Here is a 25,779-nt window from a genome sequence, read left to right on the forward strand (position 1 = left end):
AGCTCTGGTCAGGCTGCAGGCAGGAAGAGGCTGCCATTTATGGAGATGAGGTGGAGGAGGGGGGACAGACTGGGGGGTAGGTGGGTGGGAAGTGTTAGAGGAGTTAAGTCTCAGCCATTGTCTACACAAGGACATGCTGACTAGACAGCTAGAAAACATAGGACTTGAGCTCAGGGTGGAGGCCTAGATGGCAGATATTAAAAAACTGAGAGCAATGAGCTTAAAGATGGGATTTAGCCACAGGACTAGTTTCTTTTTTTTTTTTTTTTTTTTAATTTTATTTATTTATGATAGTCACACAGAGAGAGAGGCAGAGACACAGGCAGAGGGAGAAGCAGGCTCCATGCACCGGGAGCCCGACGTGGGATTTGATCCCGGGTCTCTAGGATGGCGCCCTGGGCCAAAGGCAGGCGCCAAACCACTGCGCCACCCAGGGATCCCCCACAGGACTAGTTTCAACCGAGGAACAGGAAAGGGGGACCTATGCTCCTCAAACCGCGAATAAATGTTACACAGAGAAACTACATTACCATCACTTTCCTCAGTATCTACACATTTCAAATTCTTACTACTACCTAAGAGAATTTATTTTCTACGTTCTGTGCCTAATGGAGTGCCTTACAAGCAGTTAAGTATGTCCATCAACTTGATTAACCTTTAAGCGTCATATTTAGATATTCAGCTGTGGGTTTTGCTGTGGAGATTCAATGGATAAAGTGCTCATACATACGGCTTAGCACATAGCAAGCACTGTATACCTGTCTGCTACTATAATTATTCCAAAATAATTACTTCTGCTTCCTTTACATAAAACCTCTCTCGTATCCTAGAAACACATACGCCTTGGGTTCTATGCCCACATCTCCTGTTTTGCTCCTTGCTCTCTAGCAGCTACTTCTCAGGCTCCTACATCTGAGAAGCAGCTCCCCGTACTCCGCAGGGGCTGAGCTCACCCACTCAACTCAGCCTTCAATGACCTTCAGTGACATGAAGTAACTTCCAAATCTTCCATCTGTGGTTCCGTCATCTCTGATGAGCAGGTAAGGGGTCATCTACCCAACAAATCTGATACCCATTTTTCTTGCTAGACTTAAGCTTTAAGAGTAGGACTGGTATCTTGCTGACTGCTAAATCCCCAGCACCATGGAGCATCTGGCCCAGGGCAAGAGCTTAAGTGATACCAAAGAATTGTTTGGTTAAAAGTAAAAATTAGGTATCCTCAAGCAATTTTATAGTGCACTTCATGGGGCTGCCAACAGAGCCATTTTGTTTGGACAAGCAGGTTGTGCACTGGCCTGACAGGCAGGGCACCTTTCATATATACCCAGCTTAGGAAACTTGTTCTGTAAGGGATCTTTTAGAAGGAAAGCAGCCCCCACTACTGCATTAAGGGGTGTGGCTGGATTCCCACGAAACTACAAAAACAGTCGGTGGGCAGGACTTGGCCCATGGACCTTGGTTTGCTGGCCTCTGCCACAGATTGTGTTGTGACCAGCGCTTCTCCGAGCTGGCTTCGAGCCTGGCTCTGGGTGACAATACCTCCACTTAATTCAAACCTTTTCAAGTGCTCCCGAATCATGAACACAGCTTTCACAACCCTGCCATAAGGAATGAATAGGAGATACCTAGCCACAGATAAGGAGTGGTCTCTGAAGGTCTAGGCTACATGTGTGGTGCGTGTGTGTGTGTGTGTCCATAGCTGTTCTGGATGTCAAAGTTGAACATGACAGGAGAGGAAGTAGTATCTTACCTGGAGACTGTGTGTGCATCATAGAAGGAGACTGATTAACTGTGCTGTGGTAAGATGTAGGGGGTGAAGTAAGGGGATAAGCACCTGATGATCCCGGTTGCTTGGGAAATGGCTGCAGAGAAAAAAAGTAAACATTGGTTAAAAAGCCACCTGCATATAGTATATAGTACAGACAGCACATAGCATTCAGCTGGTGTTAACCTTTACACATTTCTGTGGTTATGAAACAGGAAACATGAGATACGGAAATGTGTAAATTATACATCAATAACACAAGTTTTTAAAAACTCCGACTTTCAAAATATTTAAAAAACAGCAAAAACCTTATTCCTGACCTTATATTACCATTGCTTATATACCTCAAGATGGTTTTTTTGCTTATTTTATCTACCAGATCACTGATTTTTCTCTATCATTTATCTACCATTTCACTGATTATAAGATCCTGAGCACCACCCCCATGCCCTTTACTATCTCTGAAGTCAGGGTGTATCTTTGTATCTTGCAATTCATGGCACAGCATGGTTTCACTGGCAGCTTTGTTTCTGGCAGTTTATAAAAAGTAGTGCATCTTACACTTGGTGGGGTTTTACAGGCAATCAAATATGGTAGTTCAACCTGACCTCTCCTCACCCTTACCTTCATCCCCAGTCACGAAAAACCTAGGACAACATAATCCTTCCTAGTTTCTTGTTTAAGGTACAAATCACATATAGTAAAGAACACAAATCTTAGAAAATGTCCAGTCTGATCAATTTTTACAAATGCCACAGCCACAGAGATCAAGACATTGAACAATACCACTAGTCCCCCGGAGGCCTCCCTCATATGCCTTCCAAGTCTTTATCACCTCCCCAAAGGTAAGCACTATTCTGACTGCTGTCACTCAAGCTTAATTTTGTCTGTTGTCGTATTTCATATAAATACTAAATGTATAGTTATTAGCGTCTGGTTTCTTTTGTTCAACATTAGGTCAGCAAGATTCACCATGTTGTTACATGTAGCAAGAGTTTGTTTTCTCATTTTTGTATTCTTTCTTTTTCTCCATTTTTGTAAGTACTCTAGTGTACGAATGGACCCAGTTTATTCACTCATTCTGTTGCTTGATATTTGGGTAGTTTGTACTTTTTAGATAAATATGTTTGCTATTAATATTCTTGTGTTTCTTGATGCATTTCTGTAGCACATATACCTAAGAGTAGAATTTTTAAGTCAAAGCTGTGCCTAATGTTCAGATTTAGTGCTCTGGAATACCGCTGAAAGGTTGTTAGACCACTTTATGCACCCTCCAGCAGTAAAGGAGTTTCACTTGCTAATACCAAATGCTGGCAAGAATTATCAATTTTCTCCTTAAAGCCATTTTTGTGGGTATGGAATATTATCTCACTGTGGTTTTTTTTTTTTAAGATTTTATTTATTTATTCATGACAGACACACACACACACACACAGAGGCAGAGACACAGGCAGAGGGAGAAGCAGGCTCCATGCAGGGAGCCTGACGTGGGACTCAATCCCGGGTCTCCAGGATCACACCCCAGGCTGAAGGCGGCGCTAAACCGCTGGGCCACTGGGGCTGCCCTCTCACTGTGGTTTTAAGTTGTATTTCTGTGATGCCAAACGATATAGAACACCCTTTCTGTGCTTACTGGCCATTTGGATATCGTCTTTTATGATCACATGGCTAATCACCTTACATCATTTTAAGTGCACGAATCTGAGATTAGTGCTACTTCTGGTACTGTTCAGCTGCCATCACTAGAAGCCTCCTCTCCCTATGTCATTATTTTTTCGTATGGACTTTCTGGAGATCTTGGGCCCACCAAGGACCTCCTTGCCTTTCAAAAAAGAAGCCCTGACACCTTAAGAACCCATTAAGTTATGTGAATGTGAAGCCATTTGGAATTTCAGTGAGACATTACCTGCTGTTGGGGTGGTGGTTGAAGCTGTGAGATTAAAGAATCCATCATATCTCCTCCAATGGGAGAAGGGGGATTATCGTCCTCATTTACAGACCTTCTTCGAGCATCCTGATTGCTGTCAACAAACATATTCAGGAATGTCTATGGATATAAACAAGTAGAATTCAGATTATTTTATTTAACTTTAGTATTTTTAATCATTCAGACTATTTTAACAGAAAGAAATATACTATGCCCATCACTAAAACAGAAGTTGGATACACAGCCACTATTATGAGGACAACCTGGAAGACATTGATAATTTTGAAGGGGGGAAACTGAGGAAACTGGTTAACCACAACAGAAACAACATCTAAGTTAAAAATCCTGTCAAGTAAAAAGTATTGTGCAAGTAACAAAGTTGAAGAAGTATACCCTGGTACCTCCTCATACTAGGTCGAAGTATTTTCTTAGTAACTTCTGAACCAGAAATGCAGGGGGGAAAAAAAAAGTTGTATGTTGGCCATTTAAGTAACTTAAGTGACTTGGGAAATTTCCTATTTGGTGAGAGTCCTCACTTTCTAAGCTAGAAAATATGACAGGAGAACTGAATATAGGAACTAAGCCATCTTTCCTCTTTTTTTATCTGACATGACTGAAATTTTGAACCACCAAGAGTGGGACAATCTTGTTTTATGGGATATGTCATCAAAAATTAAGCAAGGCTATGAGGGTTTGTGTTTCAAGCATTTTCTTCCTTTTAATACTCTCCACCTTCCCCATCTTCAAAAACATAGATCAAAAGCTTGTCAGGATCACTCAAAAGCTTTTAAAAGTACATCGCTTGATTTCTAATAAAAGATGATGGAGTCACAACGCACCATTTTATCTTTTCCCAATACCCCACTGAAACTCCTTAAAAAAATTTTTTTAAGCAATAAGTTACAAATACAGAAAGAATGGGAGAAGAAAAAAAATAGCAATGAATTCTGGAGGCTGCAGAGCAGATGGCTGAGTGGTAAGTGAACTATCCAATGTGAGGAAGTTGTATCCTAAAGCTGGCAGGGGGGAAAGCCAAGAAGCAAAGCTATTTCCGTCCAGATCCTCAAGACACGTAGGAACTGGCAGCAGTAGACACCTCTGGAAGTGGGGATGAAAGTGGGACTAAAAATAGGACTGGCTGGAAGTCTCTTTAAGAGACAATGAAAGCCTCCCAGAGCCTCTGTCACTCTCACTGTGTGAGGTTGACTTCTACCACTCTGGTGGAGGGTCTTTTACTAGGGGGACTCTAGCATCGATGGAAAGGAATGCCGTATTAAAAATGAAGATTATGGGGCACCTGGCTGGTTCAGTCAGAAGAGCATGCGACTCTTGATCTCGGGGTTGTGAGCTCGAGCCCCACGTTGGGTGTAGAGATTACTTTAAAAAAAAAAAAAGAAGATTAAAGTTTACATACTGAATGTTGAAAATAGTAGTTTCCTTCTCTTATTTGACTTGCCAAAAATTGGGGGCCAGATGCACACCATCTATGCAGAGACTTGAATACTCCTCCTCACCAGCCCAACAAAAAGACTTCAATCTACTGACACTGATAGTTACCCAAGGAAATGGCCAAAGCAGACCATCCTAAAGTGAAGACCATAGTCAGCAAGTCTCACCTTCTACTAAGAGCTGCAAGTTAAGCATCACTAATATGAGAGATTAAAACAAACAAACAAACAAAAAGCAAAGTGGATGAAATGGAGATTCTGGAGGAAGAAAAGAGGTAAGAAAAGTTAAGATAGCCATATACAACAAAGATGTCATAAAATGAACACTGAATGAACATTAGGAACAAAAGCGAGCTCCTGGAAGTTTTTTAAAAGATGGCAAAAAAATAAAATAAAAAAAAAGATGAAAAGGAAAAAACAAGGAAATCTCTCAGAAACAAAGAGATAAAAACAGAAAACATAAGAAAAATCAGAGGGTAAGTCCAGGATACCAAACATCAGAATAGTAGTGGTACCAGAATGAGCTAACAGAGAGAACAAAGAAGAATCAAGAAATAATACAAGGAAATCCCCAGAGCAAAAGGATTTAAGTTTACAGAGTGAAAGACTCTGCTTAGTTACATAAGGTCCAAGAACTGGAGATTAAATACCTCAATTGTTATAATGGAAATAAGAAGACAATGGAGCAATATCTTCAAAATTCTTACAGAAAATTATTGGAATCTCAAATTCTACACCTAGCTATTCTCTCAATTAGATGAGGGTAAACTATAGATGTTTTTAGGCACACAAGATCTCAAATTAACTTCCCACGTACCCTATTGAGGAAACCGCGCAGAAGCTATTCTACCAAAACAACGGAGTTAAACCAAGAAAAAGACCCATGGTCCATGCCACAGGGCATGCAACACAAGAGAGAGGTCAAGGACTCTCCCTCTTCACCATCCTCCTACAGATTCCTAAATCAAAACTGTGCAAAGAGTCTGGAGCACTGCCATTCCAGAATGGAGGTCAGAGGACTGTAGAAGAGATTTCTTCAAGATGAAACCAGTGAGATTTCTGATATGTAAACACACTGAAGCGAGAGTTATATCTATGGGAGAGACTTTAAGGCTGAGTTAGTGATTAAGTATAGAGAAAGCTAGGCAAACTAGTAAATTAATAATTCCCAGGAAAATAAAATGTTGAACAAGAAAAAAGTAATCATACTAAGCTTGGCAGACAGTGTTTACATATTTATAATGAGAATACTGAACAATCATCTAACTGAAATTGCTGCATAACCATACTGTAAGGATAGGAGGAAAGAAAGAAGGTGTAATGGGAGCTGCCTGAAGAGGCATTAAGAATTAAGAATTAAACCATCATCTTCCACTGCAAGGATGTGATAATGCCCTCGATTAAGAAGTCCACAAATAGCAATGTAAGCATGTTATTTAGAAACAGGGATGTAAATACCAAGAGAATCACCATATAAGAGCTGAAAACAGAGCAGGAAAATGGCAAGAGTGGGCTGCAAGCAACTAATTTTCCAAACAAGTCTTTGTAACTATTTGACTCTAAACAACTGAGCTATTATACAAGAATCTGCAGGGATTGTGGCCCAGGACCCTACATTTTAAAAAAATCTCATGGTTGAACTGATGAATCAAACTTTCTCAATAATCAATGAGAAAGACATTGTTGAAGTTCCTTAAAGTTCCAACTAGCAAACAGGACTCTCTTCAGTATCTTCCTTCCACCTTATTCATTACAAGGAGAGGAGATTTTATCATCTCATGCACGTAGGCACAGCACTTTAGAACTTCTCGCTCCTTTGGAAGGACGCTGCAGAGGTGATAAACTAACACAGCTGTATAAAACAGGAATTTGTTCTTTGCCCCATTATTTTCCCCTTAAAAGAATTTAGAGATATTTATGTTTACTCGTGCTATAATATTAAAGTCGGTTACCTTTAGTCCGGGTGCAGGATAAAAACCTTCCACTAACTTGCTATTATCAAAAAGACTATAGGCACCATCTCGTATCGCCACCACTCCTCGGCTCCGGCAGTAAATATCAATGCAGTACATGTTCCTGAAGGCCAGTCTAATGTGGGTGGACGATTGGGGCAGGATGGAGAAGCACTGGTAAGCAGTGTTGGTTCTCTGGGTCAAGCCCAACATCGGCACGGTGGGGAGTTTGTTGATGGCATTTAACGGAGCCTGAGTATCAAAGAGTACCTAAAAGGAACACACACAGTGAGGGTAGCAAGTTTCTGCACAAATGCTGAAGCCTCAGAATCTTCCATGTCTAATGGTCATGAATGAGCCTAGGTCTTCCTGGCACAACCCATATGACTTTCCCTTGAAGAGAATGCAATGTACACTGCTGCATCCTCTTTGAATCAAAGAAAATTCCCCAAGAATGCAAGATATAAAAGATAAAAATATGCACCCTTGTCAATGAAGACAAGTTAAGCCCACATGATTTTTAGAGTTTTACATGGTACACTAACACTGACAGAGGCTTATGTTTACATAGATAATAAGCTTAATTACCTGTAATAACTGAACCACATTTGGGGTTTTGTTGAACATTTCTTGAAGCTGATGGAGAATGGTATTGTGACAGTTACTGCAACCTGAGTTTGGGCCAACAGTTCCCAAAGAAATGTGAAATTTCTGATGTATGGAATTCCACTGGATGCTAATCTAAATCAAAGAAATTACAGGTTTCAGAAACTGAGAAAGTAACAGATTCAAGTAAAGAAAAAACAATGTTTAAACAGTAAGGCAGAATGCCAAAGATCTACATGAGGTCTTTTTGGAAAGCCAGTCATAAGACTGGGTTCTATAAACTCCAGAAGTACTGTTACTATGGACAATTACATTCCCGGAGTAGGTGCATATTAGCCCACCCCCACTAAGTAAAACAGAAAGAGGAGGTGTTAAAAGACCAAATCTGGATTAAGCTTTGTTTGAAAATTATCACTGGTGGTTCTTACTTTTCCTTTTTTCTGTAGGACTGAAGCAAAGTCACCCTCTAGGTGAGTGCTGTCATAAAGGGAAAGGAAGTCATTTCTAACACAGATGCTTTCAGTTTATAGATGTTAAAACACTCAAGTAATTTCTCATATTACTTGAAATGGAAGAGTCCAGAAAGAAGCCAAATGGTTGAATTTTTATGCTAAATTTCTAGGACTTTACATATGGGTGGGAAGAAAATGAGGAAACCGAGATTACAGGGAATACCTCCCAAGATTGAGACATGATCCAAAAATGTTAATAATCATAACATGACCAAAAGCACAGACATACGGTAATGTTCAAAGCCATTCATAATCTTCATTATAGGAATCACGTTGCTAACCAGGTTTGAAATTGGTGAAGAAAATATACAAAAACCAAAAATACATTACCTTGTCCAAAGCTCATTAAGATTATAATACCCCATCAAAGAGGGCATAATTTTTGCTTTCAATTTTAAAGAATTAAGCATTATAGTATACTAGTCTACAGTATTTATATCATCAAAGTTTTTAAAATTTACTTTTAGCCCTAATTTTTACTTGAGTCCTCAATTATTTCAAGGCAGTTTTCATAACTTTTGAATTCTTGGTTGTTTTTTTTTTTTTTAAAGGATTTATGAGAGGAACTTCAGTTTTAAGTAGTTCATAGACTTACTGAGCTTCCCTTGGTGGTTCCATAACACAAGATAAGTTTACGGTAATTATAGACACGGACTTCTGAGAAAATATTTAGATGAGCAGGTATGTCTAAAGAGAAAGGAAGAAAAAAGGAAACTAAGGTGACACATGCAAAACTTTAAAACCCATATTTGAAGAAGCAGGCATCTGGACAGTATCATATGCCTAGCTGGAAAGATCTCTAGATACGTTAATTTCATCAAAAAAAATTTTAAAGAGTAAAGCAATGGCATAGACAGTGGGCTTCTGTATCCATTTCTACATAAGGGGTCTAGGGCAGGAGTGGAGACTAATGAAGCAGTATAGCATAGCGGTCAAGAGGTTCCAATTCCAGCTCTACCCTTTAGTAAATAGCTGTGCAACCTTCAGCAAGTTCCGCAGTCTCTGTGACTTGTTTTCTTCATTTGTGAAATGAGGAATACTAACACCTACCTCACAGGGGGATTGTGACAATTAAATGAGTTAACGCAAGCAAACTGTCTGCTACATTGTACAGCCCATAGTAGACTCTCAATAAATACTTTTTTTTTTAAATTTTTATTTATTTATGATAGTCACACACAGAGAGAGAGAGAGAGAGAGGCAGAGACAGAGGCAGAGGGAGAAGCAGGCTCCATGCACCGGAAGCCCGACGTGGGATTTGATCCCGGGTCTCCAGGATCGCGCCCTGGGCCAAAGACAGGCACCAAACCACTGCGCCACCCAGGGATCCCAATAAATACTATTATTATAATACGGTAGAGCTCGGAGTAAAATTTTCTGGATAGGTAAGAAAGTTAACAGTGGTTGTCTCTGGGGGAAAGCCTGAGGTAGAAGGGAAATTTATTTTTCATTAGATAAAAGGGCGAGGGGGGATGCTCCCTTCCAAAAGGAACGTTATCATATGTACCTGGTAGAGAACGTGCAAATTCCAACACACATTCATATAATCGTGCAATGCTATTCCAGTCATTAAGGAACATTTCAACCACTTTCCTACCACCAACGGGTTCAGACAACAGGTTTTCATATGTCAGATAAACATGCCGGGATGGCCCTACAGGATTAAAAAAAAGAGAATCGCTATCAATACTAAAAAGAAAACCCCAGAAATATGCAAAGACAAAGTGTGTGAAGCATCTTACCTTGCTCCCTAGTAGAAGTGCCATTAAGTGGACAATTTGCAAATACTAACTCCGCCACCCAGGTGCGGTTATTTCTACCTTGCAATCGGAAAGTGCAATCGAGAAGAGAGCGATCCAGAGCTTTCTGGGTTTCTTCATTCACACCCTTACAGGGAGGAATTCTGGCAATGAAAGATAGAGCATATGAAGTGTACTTTGCATTACAGAAAGACATGAGCACAACCTACACAACAGACAGGGTATCACATTAGGGCTTCAGTTCAAACTCCACTACTAGGTGCTTTCTGCAAAAGAAGGAAGTGATTCATAGCAATTCACAGCAATTCATAGCATCGAACCCACTTCTACTCACACCAACACAGATTAGGACCACCCGCTTTAATGAAATGTTTGTCTGAGTGTTTTAACAAAATGTATTTATCTTCATCCTTATTCCTGTTATTAGAAACGCTATGATTCTTCAAAGTGAAAAATCAAGGATATTGGCTTTCTATGAAATCTACCTAGAACATCCTCAAGGAAAAGGGGAACAGAATACTTGTAAAACCACTCTGAGAACAGAATGTTACAGTGGAAAAGAACATGGGCTTTGGAGTCAGGGACCTGCATTCTAATTCTGACCCAGTCACATTTAACCTCTGAATTTCAGTCCCCCAACTACACAATGGAGAGAATTACCTCCTAGGTCATTGATTTTAAAACATGACACCATATGTGTAAAGTGCTCATGGTAGCTGATATAATGGTATTCATTCGTATATGTTAGCTCCCTTTGCAGTAAAACCAAGTCTCATTCACTGATACCAAGACAAAATCACAGGTCTATTATCTCTACTCCCCTCTTCAGTAGAGGTAACACTCATGTGATAGAGCTTTGCATGTACTAACTCATTTAACATACTGTCACTTGAATATATCACATATAGAAGAAGAATGCATTGGCTTTAATGTCATAAAATACCTACCTATCCATTTTCCTCTTGCAGCTTTATGGACTATCTTATCATAAAACATTATGAAGTCATATATTCTCATGTTTTCACAGTAATAGATGAAATAATGAGATACTTTATATTTTTTAATTACACATTATCCTTTAACTCATAGGGAAGATGGGTTAATTCTCAGACTTGGTATAATGATTATCTATTATCTAAGTCTACAACAACGGGAAATATGGAATCTTGATTCAGGCCTCTTATTCAGAAACACCTAGAATAGGGTTTCTCAATCTTGGCAATATTGACATTTTAGGCTAGATAATTCTCTGTTGTGTAGCCTTGGCCTCTCCCTACCAGATGACAGTAATACCTCCTACCCACTCTTCTCAGTTAATGATCACCAAAAATCTCTCCAAACATTACCCAATGTCCCCTGGAGGGCAAATTGACAACCACTTGCCTAGAATAAACAATTTAAGAGCAAAAAAAGAGCCAGAGATTGCAGATGATTAAAAAAAATTTGGAGGCTTAAGAAAACAGCTACACAGGTTGCATAAAAATAGAATTAACATAGTACCAAAATTTTCTTAATTAAAAATTCCACCATAACTCCTCTTATTTTTATTATTTTTTATTTTTTAAAGATTTTATTTATTTATTCATGACAGACACACACACAGAGAGAGAGGCAGAAACACAGGCAGAGGGAGAAGCAGGCTCCATGCAGGGAGCTCGACATGGGACCCGACCCCAGGGTCTCCAGGATCAGGCCCTGGGCTGAAGGCAGCACTAAAAGCTGAGCCACTACCGGGGCTGCCCCATAGCTCCTCTTAAATGTATAGTTTTGTTTTTAACATTTCAAAAGTTAATCTTTTGATTAACTTGTAACCAAAAGTTGATTAACCAGGGATGCCTGGATGGCTCAGTTGGTTAAACGTCTGCCTTCAGCTCAGGTCATGGTCCCAAGGCCCTGGGATAGAGCTCCACATCGGGCTCCTTGCTTAGTGGGAAGTCTGTTTCTCCCTCTGCTTGTGCGCACATGCTCCAATAAATAAAATCTTTAAAAAAAGCTAATCTTTCATACTTATTTTTTATCACTCACTACAAGATTTGCCCAATGTTATTTGGGGTAATTACAGAAATTGCATACATTGCATATATGCTTATCAATTTTGTAGGTATACTGAGAACTTTTGCCTGTCCTTGAGAAAATACAACCTCAACTCATAAGAGTTATAAAACAGCCAATTTAGATAGATTTTAATCTTGATTTAAAAAATATAAATGTAAGGACGCCTGGATGGTTCAGTGGTTGAGTGTCTGCCTTAGGCTCAGGGTGTGATCCCGGGGTCCTGGGATTGAGTCCTGCATCGGGCTCCCCACAGGGAGCCTGCTTCTCCCTCTGCCTATGTCACTGCCTCTCTCTCTATGCCTCTCATGAATAAATGAAAATTTTTAAAAAATAAAAATATAAATGCAGTAATTATCTTCCTTTCACGTAAATAGGTGTTTTGTGAAATCCATCTGGTTTGAAAATGAACACAAAGAAACCAGAATGTTTTCAAGGAAGAAGGGTAAGACTCCTTTCAATTTATGCTGAGGGATAGCATGACCCTAACAATGCATTCTATGTCACCTTCTTTATCTGGGACACACAAGTAATTGGCTCAGCTTCAAGGAACCTGTAAACTATTTATTTCTTTTAAGGTTACAAATGTAATAGAATAAACTACAATTTTAACTTTAATCCTCCCTCATTGAGGAGGGGGAAATAAAGCTTCCCAAAAGGAAGCCTTTTGAAACAAAACTGTTACAAACTCAAAATAGTCACCAAAAATTAAGAACTGGGGAAGATATTTCAGGGACAATGGCTTAACCTTATTTGAACATTTCTACCAATCCAAAAAAGCTGTTTTTTGACCTAAACAGCTACACCCAACTAATTTTTCTCCTGTAATCCTGAGTATGGGAAAAAGGTAGAAACTGGGATCTGGTCCTTTAAGGTAGATATGGGCTAGCACTGCTCCTTTTTGGTCACCACGTGCTATCAGTTTCATCCTGAGGGGTTCCACAAACATCAGCAACCACATTATGGAGATCACTGAACGTGCTAGTAAAGGAAGCGCAATTGTGCCTACAAGGAAAGTGAAGAGGGCTTTATAAAGGTTCCATATGCATATTCAGAAGGACTGAGTCACACAACTGATATAAGCTGAGTCACACAACGTGCAAAAATGAGTTGTGCCTATGCATTATTTGCATAAGTTACAAGAGGCAAAGAAACACAATGGACAAGATGAAAAATCCTTGTGGGTGTGGCTAGCAGACCAGCATCACTGTCCAGCACTGTAATGTTATAGTTCAGGAGAAGGTGGGAAGTTTGCTCAAAACGAGGCACTGTGAGCAGCGTGCTGCTCTTGAGACCTGTGTTATCTGTGCTGTCAGGTCAAGGCTCTTAGGAATCTATACAAGGCAACAGGCCCGTGAACTACAGCAATCAAAGGTGTTTACCATTGACACTTTCAGATACTTCAAGGAGGCCTGCTCAACAGATTCTCAAAAAGATAAGTTGAATAAGAATTAAACATGTTTTTACAAAGAGCAGAAAAATGTGCTCAATTTTAAAGCTTTGAAGTATCGACTCATACTCCCATTTAGTATTAATATATCTAGGAATAAAAGCTTAAGACTTTCTAAAGAGTAAATGCATTAGAGTACTTATATGCTAATTAGACCTATGCCAGGTTTTAATTTAGTAAAATCGTGTTTAAACATTTATTATTTATGGTTTCCTTAATTTCTATACCCTATCTCCATAATGGACAGCAGGTATTAGACAAACAGATTATCTTTAATTTTCCATTTCTCTGTATATTTTCCTTTTAAGTTTTAAATAAAGAAAATAGCCAGGATGTAATAAGGACTTTTAAAAAATTATTATAATGAAGCTTAAAAAACAATAAATGCTTCCTTCTTAGGTAGGACTATATTATGGGTTCTCTCAGATTCAAGAAGGAAGAGGACTGAAATTTCTTCATAAAACTGCTGAGAACAAGATATTTTAAGACTCTTGCAAAACATGAAAAATTTAGCTATGAGACTAGAACACAAATCTTAACATTATTTATCTGCAGTTGCCAAGAAGAGTATAAAGATTAAAAAATCAAAACAAAACCCAAACTTCTATACTTTAGGCTGAGGTGATTCAAAATCAAAAGCCATTAAAAGTATACATTTTCCTATTGATTTCTATTACAAGGCTATCTCTCTCTCTGGAGAACTTTTTGTAGAGATAACGTTTAGACAGCCAGGAAGGGAAGCTATTCTAGTTCTTCAACTCTGTCCCAAGTAAGCACCATGACACACGGGTGGAGTGCGTGCTGCTAGTCCTTCCCATCTTCCACAGAAACCAACTGTTTCCCAAGAAACAAAAATTAAAGCTCCACTGGCTCAAATTGTAAAGCAGCCATGTCTTGGCAGTCAGAGGAGTTCCATAAATAAAAACTGCTTCTGCAATTTTTATCAGTAAGCAACACCTAAGAGACAATACAAATGCCCACCCTCCCACACCCCCAAAACGGTTTTTTGCATCAAAAAGACTGATCTTGTAAATGGCATCCTAGCTCTGCAAGTCCATCCTGGTTGCCTTATGTGACACAGGCAATGCACTATGTTGGCTTTCCTTCTGAGCATCCTTTGCCCCTGGTCCTTGATTCATTTAGAGCCAAGACCTCTACTCATCTCCCTCTGTATACTCTTTCCTGGCAATCAATTTTAATATCCCAGCTCAATTACTATCACCTTGGTGATGACTCATACACTTCTCCTGCCCAAACCTGTTGCCTGAGCCTGAGACCCAGCCGTGCCTGGCCAAAAGAATGCACAGGCACCTCAACCCTGTGAAGCCCCTTCCAACTCACATCTTCAGTGTCCCTTATCTCACAAAACACCACCACCATCCATCATGTGCCCAAGATAAAACCAACAGGCACCTGTGCCATTTTCTTCTCTTTCTTACCTTCAAACATCAATATCCTCCTCAACCCCTGAATATTCCACCCCCTAAGTCCTTGCAGAACCTTCCCAGGTCTAAGCTACCAACAAGTCTGGTGTGAACCACTTCAGCAACCAGTTTCACCGGTCTTGGTCCCCTCCAATTGATCCTTGATAGGGCTTTCAAGATGAACTTTCAAAAACACCTAGCTCATGATGTCAGTTTCCCTTTAAAATTCACCTGATGGCTTCTTTGGGCCATTAGGATGAAGCCTACATTCCTTGAGGGCATTTAGAAAGCCCTCCAGGATCTGACCCCTTCCTGCTTACAGCTCCAGCCTCAACTCTCTCAACTCCTGCCACAATGACCTCCTTTCAGTTCCAGGAGGCAGAGCTCTCTTTCTCCTGCCTCCAAGCAAGAAAAACAGAAAAAGAGAAAACTGCCTGCCACCACTTTAGCAGTTAATCCCTTCTGGCTAAGACCGCCCACTCTGTGCCTCACTGCCCACCTTCCCTCTGGCTAATTCTCCCCTCTCCTTCAGTCTGAACACAACAGGTACTTCCTCAGGGATACCCTTTCTGGCTTCCAAACTAACTTAAAATCCTCCTGCTACATGAACCCACAGCATCCAGAAGGGCCCTAGCAGAATTCAAGCCTGATACACAGTCACACTGAGTAAACATCCATTAAAGGAGTAAAAAGAAACGCAGAGGAAAGACGTCCTAAAATACCAAGTGTGCTGGATCTCGACTCAGCAGGTGGAAAAGCAGCCTCCCCAAGACCTCAGTGATTGTATGCAGAAATCCAGAACACCCACAGGTTCTGAACTCTGCTTTACATGGTCTCCTGGGGGAGGGACAGCTCTAGCACCATGGCTCTAACATGAGGGACTGAATGAGACAGGACTGAATGAGACAGGATGGGGACTTACTTCAGTAAGCGAATTGCGTGGCTGAAGCCATCACCTTCCATTTGTACTCCTTGATGGGGAATCTCCAGATTGGACAGCTGGTAAGACAAAAGCAGGTAGATAAGACCACCAATTTTACAAAGGAAACTACCTTTTCTAAGTACTAGCGTCTATTTTTGCAGCACCTGTTCTAGGGCTACTCTGTTCCAAAGTTACAATATATTAGGCATGCATACTGTCCTCCATTATCTGATTGCCTGGGTCTTCTATGGCAGGCTATTTACACCCACCTTGTTCCAGAAAGGTTTTAAAGCAACCGTAAGTATCTGACCGAGCCTGCTCTTTAGGCCTCAGAAGGGCAAAGGTTTAAGAAAAATAACTGCCCACCAAATAGGCCATAGGAGTCCAGATTCAAAAGGAAGCCAAGTGTAGGAGGACTCCAAAACACTGTCTCTGTCCCATGCATCAGAGATCTAAATGTTCCTGGTAAGATGAAATTCAGTTATTCACATCTCAGCATAAATTACTTTAAGCAGTAAATGTGCTTGCCTTTTCCTCAATGTGGCTTTTTCACTGAGAGAAGAAAAAGCAGGCTGTTTAAGAGCTTGAGTGGGTTCAAAAGAGTACTACTATACAATGTTCTTATGTGGCCCACCTGTGCAACAGGTAGAGGAGCACAGAGGAGGAGGACAGAGAAGACTATGTCTATAGGTTTTAGTCTCTGTGAGCCCTACAAAGACACAAGTTTTTTGCCATTTCTAGACTGTGGGTAGAGCAGGCAGGGAGAGAGACATCACAGTGCCCTTAATTACCATGTAGCCTCCCTTTCCACCTCAAAGGTAGTAAAAATGAATGCATTCTTGTCATCAATCAACAGGGCACAATAAAAAAAAAAGCCCAAGAACACAGTCAAGTAGATAGGAAGCATAGACACTGTCCGTACAGTTTAGGACCTATGGCCAGTACCTGGATAAGAAGACCTTTATCAAGCTCACAGTTTTAGGAGCGAGGACATCAAGGACACAAGTATCTATTTTAGGTGCCTATTTCTGGGCCTCGATTTCTCTGGGCTATTCCTGTTCTTCATAGTTTTATACTTTACTCTCTGCCTTCAGACCCTAAAGCCCTACAAAGCAAGGGTCAGCACACAACAGCTCATGGGCCAAATCCGGCTCACCACCTGTTTTTGTAAATTGTTACTGAAACATAGCCACACTCATCTGTTAAAACATCAACAATGGCTAATTCACATTACAAAAGCAGATGTGTATAGCTATAATAAGAGATCCTATGACCCACAATGCCTGAAATACTATCCGGCCCTTTACGGAAAAAGTGGCAATTCCTGCTCTAAAGCATGAGAGTGTTCAACAAGACTATGGTCATTATTTTCACTAAAATAATTCACTTCCACACTCCCAGAGCTCTTCTTTTTTTTTGTATCTTCGGTTGTTTTAGTCATAAACACTTTTTTTTTTTTACAATTATCTTTTATTTTATTGTGGCAAAAGTCTCCACTTCATTCCCAATAATTTACAGAGGGAAGGAGTCTTACAAAAAGTGAAAACTTCAAAATAGAGGGAAATAATTATGGTTTTGGTGTATCCCTTCAAAGGGATGCCAATCCTTGGCCAAAGCCCTTTTCAGAAATATAAAAAATGCTCATTTTGGGGACATCTGGGTGGCTCAGCAGTTGAGCATCTGCCTTTGACTCAGTTCGTGATCCTGGGGTCTGGGGATTGAGTCCCACATCGGGCTCCTGCAGGGAGTCTGTTTCTCCCTCTATGTCTCTGCCTCTCTGTGTTTCTCATGAATAAATAAATAAAATCTTTTATTTTTTTATTTTATGATAGTCACAGAGAGAGAGAGAGAGAGAGGCAGACAGGCAGAGGGAGAAGCAGGCTCCATGCACCGGGAGCCCGATGTGGGATTCGATCCCGGGTCTCCAGGATCGCGCCCTGGGCCAAAGGCAGGCGCCAAACCGCTGCGCCACCCAGGGATCCCAATAAATAAAATCTTTAAAAAAAAAGTAGGTTCTGTTATTGCCCTTTACTATCATATTTAGAGATCATGCTGGATATCACAACTATGTATTCTTGAAAGACATTAATTCTAAATGTATTCTTTAGTCCATGTGACAAGAGTAAAAATTGGTTTAATATTCTTTCTGACCTGCTTCTCATAAAGGAATGCAGTCTTATTAGTATGTAAGCAATATGTATGGCTTCACCAACTCAGAAATAAGCCACTCCTTTATCAACTAACCACCTCTAAGAGATAACACTGTACTAAGAGGTATGCAAGTAAGATGATAATACTCAAAAAATGTCCCTTTTAAATTGGTTAGACTTTACTTTCCATTTCCATAAAGAGCAGAACGCCCACAATTTGGAATCAGAAAGATGAGATAACATAAGTCCTGTTTTACAGATATACCATGAGATGATATGATTTCAATCCCATCCCTCCCAAAATAAGTAAGATCACAACTATTCTGGTTCTCCTAATGGAATCCATGTAGCTTTAGCAAGGCATTTTAAAAATTACTCTTTTATACAGAGTATTCAAAATTGTTTCAAAAAAATTACCTCCAACCGAAGTCCTACAAATGGCATATTTGTATCACACATAGCAACAAAGTGAGCTAGAACTTTATTGAAGGCACACATTTCTCCTGATCGTTTGGTTTTCTTGGGTTCTACTGGACATGGATCATCAGACAACTAGAATTTAAGTAAAGAACACAAGTAGGTAAAGAAGTAGAGGTGATGCAATTAGTTAAGGCAGTTAAACTACTGTAGCTCAAGGTTAACCAAAACAAATGTTATGCATTCAACAAATATTTGCTGAGCAAATATTTCGACCTAAATACTAGAAATTTAGGTAAATATTGTGTATTTAGCAAACTCTCTTGTGGAAACGGTGTATAATTATTAATTAAGAGGCATTTTCAAGAAAATGTAGAAAACTGTCATTTAAACCTTATTGCCCCCTCATCTCCTAAAACCCTAATTCTTTCCCATATTAAAATGTTTAAAGAACCCAGCAGAGTTAATACACACAAATCCTGTACTCACTTCGGTATGTGATCATACCTTGCGCTTGGGACCAGTCCTAGGCTGTTTCCCAGGTTTTGTGCGAAAAACCAATTCTTGGACGTTTTCCTTGAACTGCTGCAGCAGGAGTGCCATAACAGGGGTGTCTTCACGTTCTGCAGCATTCACAGACATGAAGTAGTACTTATATGACAGCTGTGTGGGTTTATTAGGAACCTCCAACATCTCCACAACCTAAGAAGGCCCAAATCAGAAATAAGACTCAGAGAAATAATTAATGAGTGTCAGATATTTTCCACCTTATAGCAAGTAGAGCTCAGAATTGTAAATCTACTGTAGATGGTCTTTCTTCTTTAAATGAGGATAAATCAATCTCATGATTCTAAACGAGAAAAGCATTCTCATTAAATATATATTCTGTTCTCTAAAAAAATAGATCAGACTAACAAAAGCAAAAACCGCTATAAACTATAGCAAATGGGACATTTGAACTATTATAGCATTAAGTGTTCTGGACTTTCATACTTTAGCTTAAAACACTATATGCTTAAGTCCAGCAGGTCTGCTAGATTTTCCAGAATGGTTTCTGCTTTAAATTGCCATTTCCCTTAACCATTAAAATATCCTAGGGGGAGCCCAGCTGGACCAGTTGGTGGAGCAGGCAAGCAACTCTTTATCTCAGGGTTGTGAGTTCAAGCCCCACATTGGGTAGACATTACTCAAAAATAAAATCTTTTTTTTTTTCCAAAAATAAAATCTTAAAAAAAAAAAAAAACCTCCTAAGAATTCCAGTTATAGCAGAGAAAAATGACAACTAACTCTCACAATTGGAAGCATATAAAAATAAACCCTGATAAATGTGGTCACTGTGAGGATAAGGATCTCATGACCAACAATAGTAAACACTAATAGAGAGTACTATGTGCCACGTACTGTCCTAAGTACGTGACACATGTTAACCTCTTCAGTCCTCTTAATGAATCTAGTAAAGAAGGATTACTTTCATTTTTCTGATGAAGAAACTGAGGCACAAAATACTTAGGTTACTTGCCCAAAGTCTCAAGAGCTGAGAAGTGATGGACTCATGCTTCAACCCCAGTTTGCCTCCAGAGACCTTGCTCTTAGTCACTACCCATTTGAAACAGCTTACCTTCAGCATCTACCTAAAATTTAAGAAAAGTCCCCTAAATACTCAAGGGGGAGAAATAAATGCCATTGGACCATTATTGCTCTGCCATATGCTTTCCGTCTCTCTTCCTGCCTCCCTTCTCTCCCTCATCCCCCACCTTCCTATGCACTCTCTTCAAGGAATTCTTAGGCTAGCACCTACTATCACAATGATACACCTGAGGAAATGGAAAAATTAAAAGGAAAATGGATGTTTCACCAGAGAAGGTAAAGAGATGACCAAAAAACACATGAAAAGATATTCAATATCATCAGACATTAGAGCAGCATAAAATAAGACTACAATAAAATACCACTATACCCCTATCAGAATGGCTAAAATTTATTTTTTTCAGAGATTTTTAAATTTTTAAGTAATCTCTACGCCCAATGTGGGGTTCAAACTCATCACCCCAAGATCGAGAGTTGCATGCTCCACGAACTCAGCCAGTCAGGTGCCAGCAGAATGGCTAAAATTTAAATATTATAGTACCAAGTGGTGACAAGAATGCAGAGCATCTAGAACTCTTTTATTGCCATCAGAAATGCAAAATGGCCCAGCCACTTTGGAAAACCCTTTGGCAATTTTTTATAAAGCTAAACATACACTGACATTATAATCTAACCCAACAATCCCACTCCTACTTATCTAAAAGTGAAAACCTAAATTCACACACACACACACACACACACACACAAAACGTATACACAAATGCTTACAGCTGCTTTATTCAGAATTGCCCCAAATTGGAAGTAACCCTGATGTCCTATCACCAGAGACTGGTTAAATAAACTGTGGTACATCCTTACCATGAATACTACTCCAATTAAAGGAATGAATTATAATATACATCACAATGTGGATGAAAATCAAAGGCCTCATGCTTGCTGAGTCAAAGAAACTAGACTGATGGGCAATCTGATATAATCAGAAACAGGTAGTCAGGGGTCATCAGCTGAGGGGGGGGAGCATCAGATTATAAAGCAGCAGTATGAGGGCATTTTGGAGGTGACATCTGTTCTGTGTTCTGCTGAGAGGGGAATTACAATAGTGTAAGCATTTATTACAACTCAGATATAAAAAGTCTAAATTTTTCCCGCATAAATTATATCTTAATAAAGCTGACAGAAGTGTAACAGCAGACCAAGCCTTTCCACAGTAGTTTCTCCCACTTCTATGAATGTATCATCCCTAAGTGAGAAGTAAGAAGGATGAAGAGAAACATACATTCAGTTTTGATGTAAGCCATGTGAAACAAATTATTGCTTTACAATAAATCATTAATCACTGAAACTAACACCTGGTTTCTGATGATATTAAGTAAGGTCAGAAATAATAAAACCATTTACTCTGTGGCTAAGTATACGGATCTTTGTGTGTTCAAAGGTTTGGTTATTATGTGTGTATTCTGAATATCATTTTATATGTACACCAGGCAGCTCACCAAGAATGGAAACAACAATCCTTTATCATGTATCAAATTTAGTTCCACAGCTGAGGTCTTAAAATTCAGGAAAAAAGTGAAATTCACATCAGTGACAAACTATTGCTCTACATAAATAATGCTAATTTAAGATACATCAGGTTATGCAGGGTACCTTTTTAAAAGATGGTATCTTTTAAAAATACAGCTCAAAACCTTAAAAAACTTCACCTCCATTACCTTCAACCAACAATCTTAAGTTTTTCAAACATCTTAGATTCTTAGCCAAAAATATCTACTTGGTATATGTAGAAAATTCCTACAAGCAGGGAAATATATTTAGGGTGAGTTCATATTTCAAATTCTTGCGACTTTTAACCATTTAAAGATCTCAAAGAAACAAACTAGAAACCACCTAGAAAGAGTGAAAATAGAAGAAAGGATCTTACTGTGCCCTGAAAGGTATATGCAATCAAAATATCTATATATATGTGTGTGTGTCTGTGCCTTTAATCAATTAAGGAGAATATAAAGCTACTTCAGTTAGTCATATTTAAAAGGATATATTATGCAAGTTAACATTAAATTAAAATCAAGACAGTTTATCTGACACCAAAACATCTCCACACCATCTACAGTAGTGCTTTCAAAGTTTTTCCTCCTATATAGAGGAGATGCTTCATCGCCAAGCAGAAACTAGGTCTCGCTACAGGAAAGATCTGAGGGTGAGGGATTAAGACATACCCTATATTCCCCAACCCTGCCTGATCACTGTATCATTTCTTAAACACATGATTTTCTTCTCTCCCTCATCCCTACCTCCTAGGTTAAGAATCACTAAAGTATCCAATAAAATATATTTGCAAATTAAATTAATCAATAAATCACGTGAAATAGTAATAGGATCACTGAGCTTGATCACCCAAATCCCCCCCTCTGCATACTTACAATGTAGTACTGTGGAAGACGGGTAAGTTTAATGAACAGCTTATTCTTAGAAAGATTTCCAATAGGATGGGTTGAGTAATTGGACAGCTGCAATGTTTCACTGCTTATTGTAGGCAGATGTTTTATAGATTGTTTGCAACGCTGCTGTCCAAGCCAAAACCTTAATTGAAAGGAGACAATTCACATCACAAAATCAGATTCTTCTGATTAACTGTGTGCAACTGATCTGTAAATCCATTACTGAAGACCACTAAAAGGTTACAATTAATCTGAAACTTAACTGAACAGTAAAAAGACAACCATAATGATGAATCATTTCTCAAGTTTTGCATTGGTCAGTTAGTTGTAGTTTAAGGAGCTGAAACTGCTATGTGAATGATTCTGTTCAGTCATAATGTAGAATTAACTAATATTAAGGCTGGGACACTGTAGCAGTGTATTACAGAAGATGACAGATTTCCTATGGTTTATTAAGACAGCAGTAACTAATCTCAACATCTTTTTTTTTTTTTTTCTCAACATCTTTTAAAAAATATCTGAAGTGTTTATAAAACAAAATAGAATAAATAGGTATAAAGCTACCTAATTTTTCCAGTATCACTGGAGATATAGTTCCAGTTCTTATACTGTGTATGTCTAAAGTGATAGTTCTATCTAGCAGGTGCCAGTAACTATTAATTATCGTCTTTCCCTCCTTTCAGTTAAGCCAACAGATTTCAGTTTGATGCTTTTTATAGTACTCCTCTCACTTCTTTTATTTGATTAGCTATCCTTGAGTCTAGACACTGTGTGTGTGTGTGTGTGTGTGTGTGTAAAGTATGGAAAAAATACTGTATTAGTCCAGTGCAGTAAAATCATGTCATAAAATGACTGGTTTACAAACTCTCACTGATTCACAATGAAATAACTACAGAAAATAAGAATACAAATTTATAAACTTTCCATAGCAATGTAACAATTATCACAACATCCAAGCTCATAATCAGTAGGCTGGCCCTGCTAAACAGAGTATGACTAGTTTGGGTGCTGTTGCTTTTGTGTAGTGAACTGCGTGTGGTACAAACTTTGTACTAATCACGTGCAGTAAAACCATGTCATAACATACGATGTTTTAAGGGAAGTTTGTCACAACTATTATCCAAAAACGGATAAAGTCTAGAAAGCACTTTTTTTCCCCAGTGAAAAACAACTTAAATTTAGCTGCAACTTCACAGGATCAATTGCTAGAACTGGCTATAAATGAAGAAATGAAGACAAATTTTGAAAATACGGTACTTCCTTCATTTTAGATAAAAGCTAAAAATGACTATTCTGAACTTGCTAAAACTGCTTTCAAATCTCTACTTCCAGTCCAATCAACATGTGAGACTTTGTGAGACTGATAACTCTATTAAGTATGCTTTTAAAAGAAAAACAGAAAAAGTTAACATATACATTGTCTCCTGTAATTAGCATCATCATTCCAATCTAGATTAAGTTACAATGAGCAAGAAACTCATTTGTCATGTTAAAAATTCTAAATACAAGACAACATTAATACAGTATAAATTCTAAATATATACAAATGTATTTAGATAAATTATAAATACAAGATACTCTTTTCAAAGCACATACAGCATTACCATTTTACTCTTGACTTTTTGTTTTGATTTCATGGAACAAAAAAATCTATGCATTAAGAGTAATTTTCTGTATTAACTGCCCATGTACAGTTCCAATAAAAAACGTGGAGATTTTTTAGTTTTATACGGTTTGTTCTGATTATGTTTACTGAGATATAATTTTTTCTGTTGGTTCTTACAATTTAAAAAAATGGGACTTATATGTTACACATGGTTTTTCATTTTTTGTAGAATGTTTTCATTGCACGTTTTAAGAAAAGTAATCACATGAATACTCATCATCAGTCATTAGAAAAATATAAATGAAAACAACAGTGTGATACCTCGTTATACTCACTAGGATGGCTATAGTCAAAAACCATAACAAATGTTGGCAAGGACTCATGGAAATGGAAATCCTCAAATACTGCTGAGATGTGATTTTAAAATGGCACAGCTACTCTGGAAACTGGTTTGGCAGTTTCTTCAAAAAGTTAAACATAAATTTACTGTGTAACTCAGCAATTCCACTCCTAGTGGAATGAAAATTTAAGTCCACACATAGACTCACACATGAATATCAAGCAGCATTATTCAAAATAGCTGAAAAGTGAAACAACCCAGAGGTGCCTGGGTGGCTCAGTCAGTTAAGCTGTCAACTCTTGATTTTGGCTCAGGTCATGATCTCAGGCTGAGTCAGTCTCCTGCTCAGCGGGGAATACCTAAAGATTCTCTCTCCCCTTTTGCCCCTCCCCCTGCTTATGTGCGTGCTCTCTCTAATAAATCTTTAAAAAAAAAAAAAAAGGTGAAACAAGCCAAGTGTCTAACAACTTATGAATGGATAAGCAAAATGTGGTACATAGCCATATAATGGAGTATTATTCAGCCATAAAGAAATTAAGCATTGATACCTGGTACAGCACGGATGAACCTCAAAACATGGTTAAGTGAAAGAAGCTGGTCACAACAAACCACATGTCTTGATTCCATTTATATGAAATGCCCAGAAAAAAAGATCTTAAAAGAAAGTAGATTCATAATTGCCTGGGGCTGAGGCTGGGAATGGGGTTAACTGTAAATGAACACCTTTTTGAAGTGATGAAAATGTTCCAAATGCCTGAAAACTGGATTGTGGTTATGGCTGCAAAACTCAGTAAATTTACAAGTCATTGAATCATACACTTAAAATGGGTAATTTTATGGCACAGAAATTATACTTCAATAAAATTATTTCAAAAACATTAATGTCCCATGAAAGATTAGGAATAAACTGGTCGTCCACCAAAGATCATCTGAGAAGCACTACTGTAAGTGATAACGAACGGATCTTTTTTAGAAATTATGTGTTTAAGTACAGAGACATATTTGATAAGTTTAAGGCTTTGGAGACTTAGCCTTCTGGTTTTAGATTATATTTCTGCTAGCTGGACTGCCAGATATCCTCAAATTATGCAAGATGTGAGTTACTAAGCATTTAAGTATTTAAACCTTATTTGTTTAGCCAAATACACAAAAAAATGCTAAATCGCTAAAAATTCTGGAATGTATTACCCAGAATGATTATCATTTTTTAGAATTTTATTTATTTATTCATGAGAGAGAGAGAGAGGCAGAGACACAGGCAGAGAGAGAAGCAGGTTCCATGCAGGGAGCCCAATATGGGACTCATGTGGGACTCGATTCCAAGACCCCAGGGATCACGCCCTGGGCGGAAGGAAGACGCTCAACCACTGAGCCACCCAGGCGTCCCTGATTATCATTTTTCATATACAGTTAAACTAAGCAG

The 25,779-nt window shown here is 38.7% G+C and overlaps 1 protein-coding gene across 2 annotated transcripts in view; it reads right to left on the reverse strand.

The window, feature by feature from the left end:
* Positions 1–25,779, reverse strand: part of MED14 (mediator complex subunit 14) — a 65,015-nt gene that overhangs the window by 12,868 nt on the left and 26,368 nt on the right. For both annotated transcript variants that reach the window (XM_072744847.1, XM_072744848.1), the window contains exons 13-23: positions 22,393–22,552; positions 18,893–19,087; positions 18,386–18,520; positions 15,819–15,895; positions 9,953–10,113; positions 9,718–9,864; positions 8,806–8,897; positions 7,681–7,833; positions 7,093–7,362; positions 3,672–3,812; positions 1,751–1,862 (exon numbers count right to left, since the gene is read on the reverse strand). In XM_072744847.1, the coding sequence (XP_072600948.1) occupies positions 1,751–1,862; positions 3,672–3,812; positions 7,093–7,362; positions 7,681–7,833; positions 8,806–8,897; positions 9,718–9,864; positions 9,953–10,113; positions 15,819–15,895; positions 18,386–18,520; positions 18,893–19,087; positions 22,393–22,552 (1,643 nt within the window). The remainder of the gene's footprint in view (positions 1–1,750; positions 1,863–3,671; positions 3,813–7,092; positions 7,363–7,680; positions 7,834–8,805; positions 8,898–9,717; positions 9,865–9,952; positions 10,114–15,818; positions 15,896–18,385; positions 18,521–18,892; positions 19,088–22,392; positions 22,553–25,779) is intronic.

The sequence above is a fragment of the Vulpes vulpes genome, chromosome X (assembly GCF_048418805.1).
Source record: "Vulpes vulpes isolate BD-2025 chromosome X, VulVul3, whole genome shotgun sequence".
In the NCBI taxonomy this organism is placed as follows: domain Eukaryota; kingdom Metazoa; phylum Chordata; class Mammalia; order Carnivora; family Canidae; genus Vulpes; species Vulpes vulpes.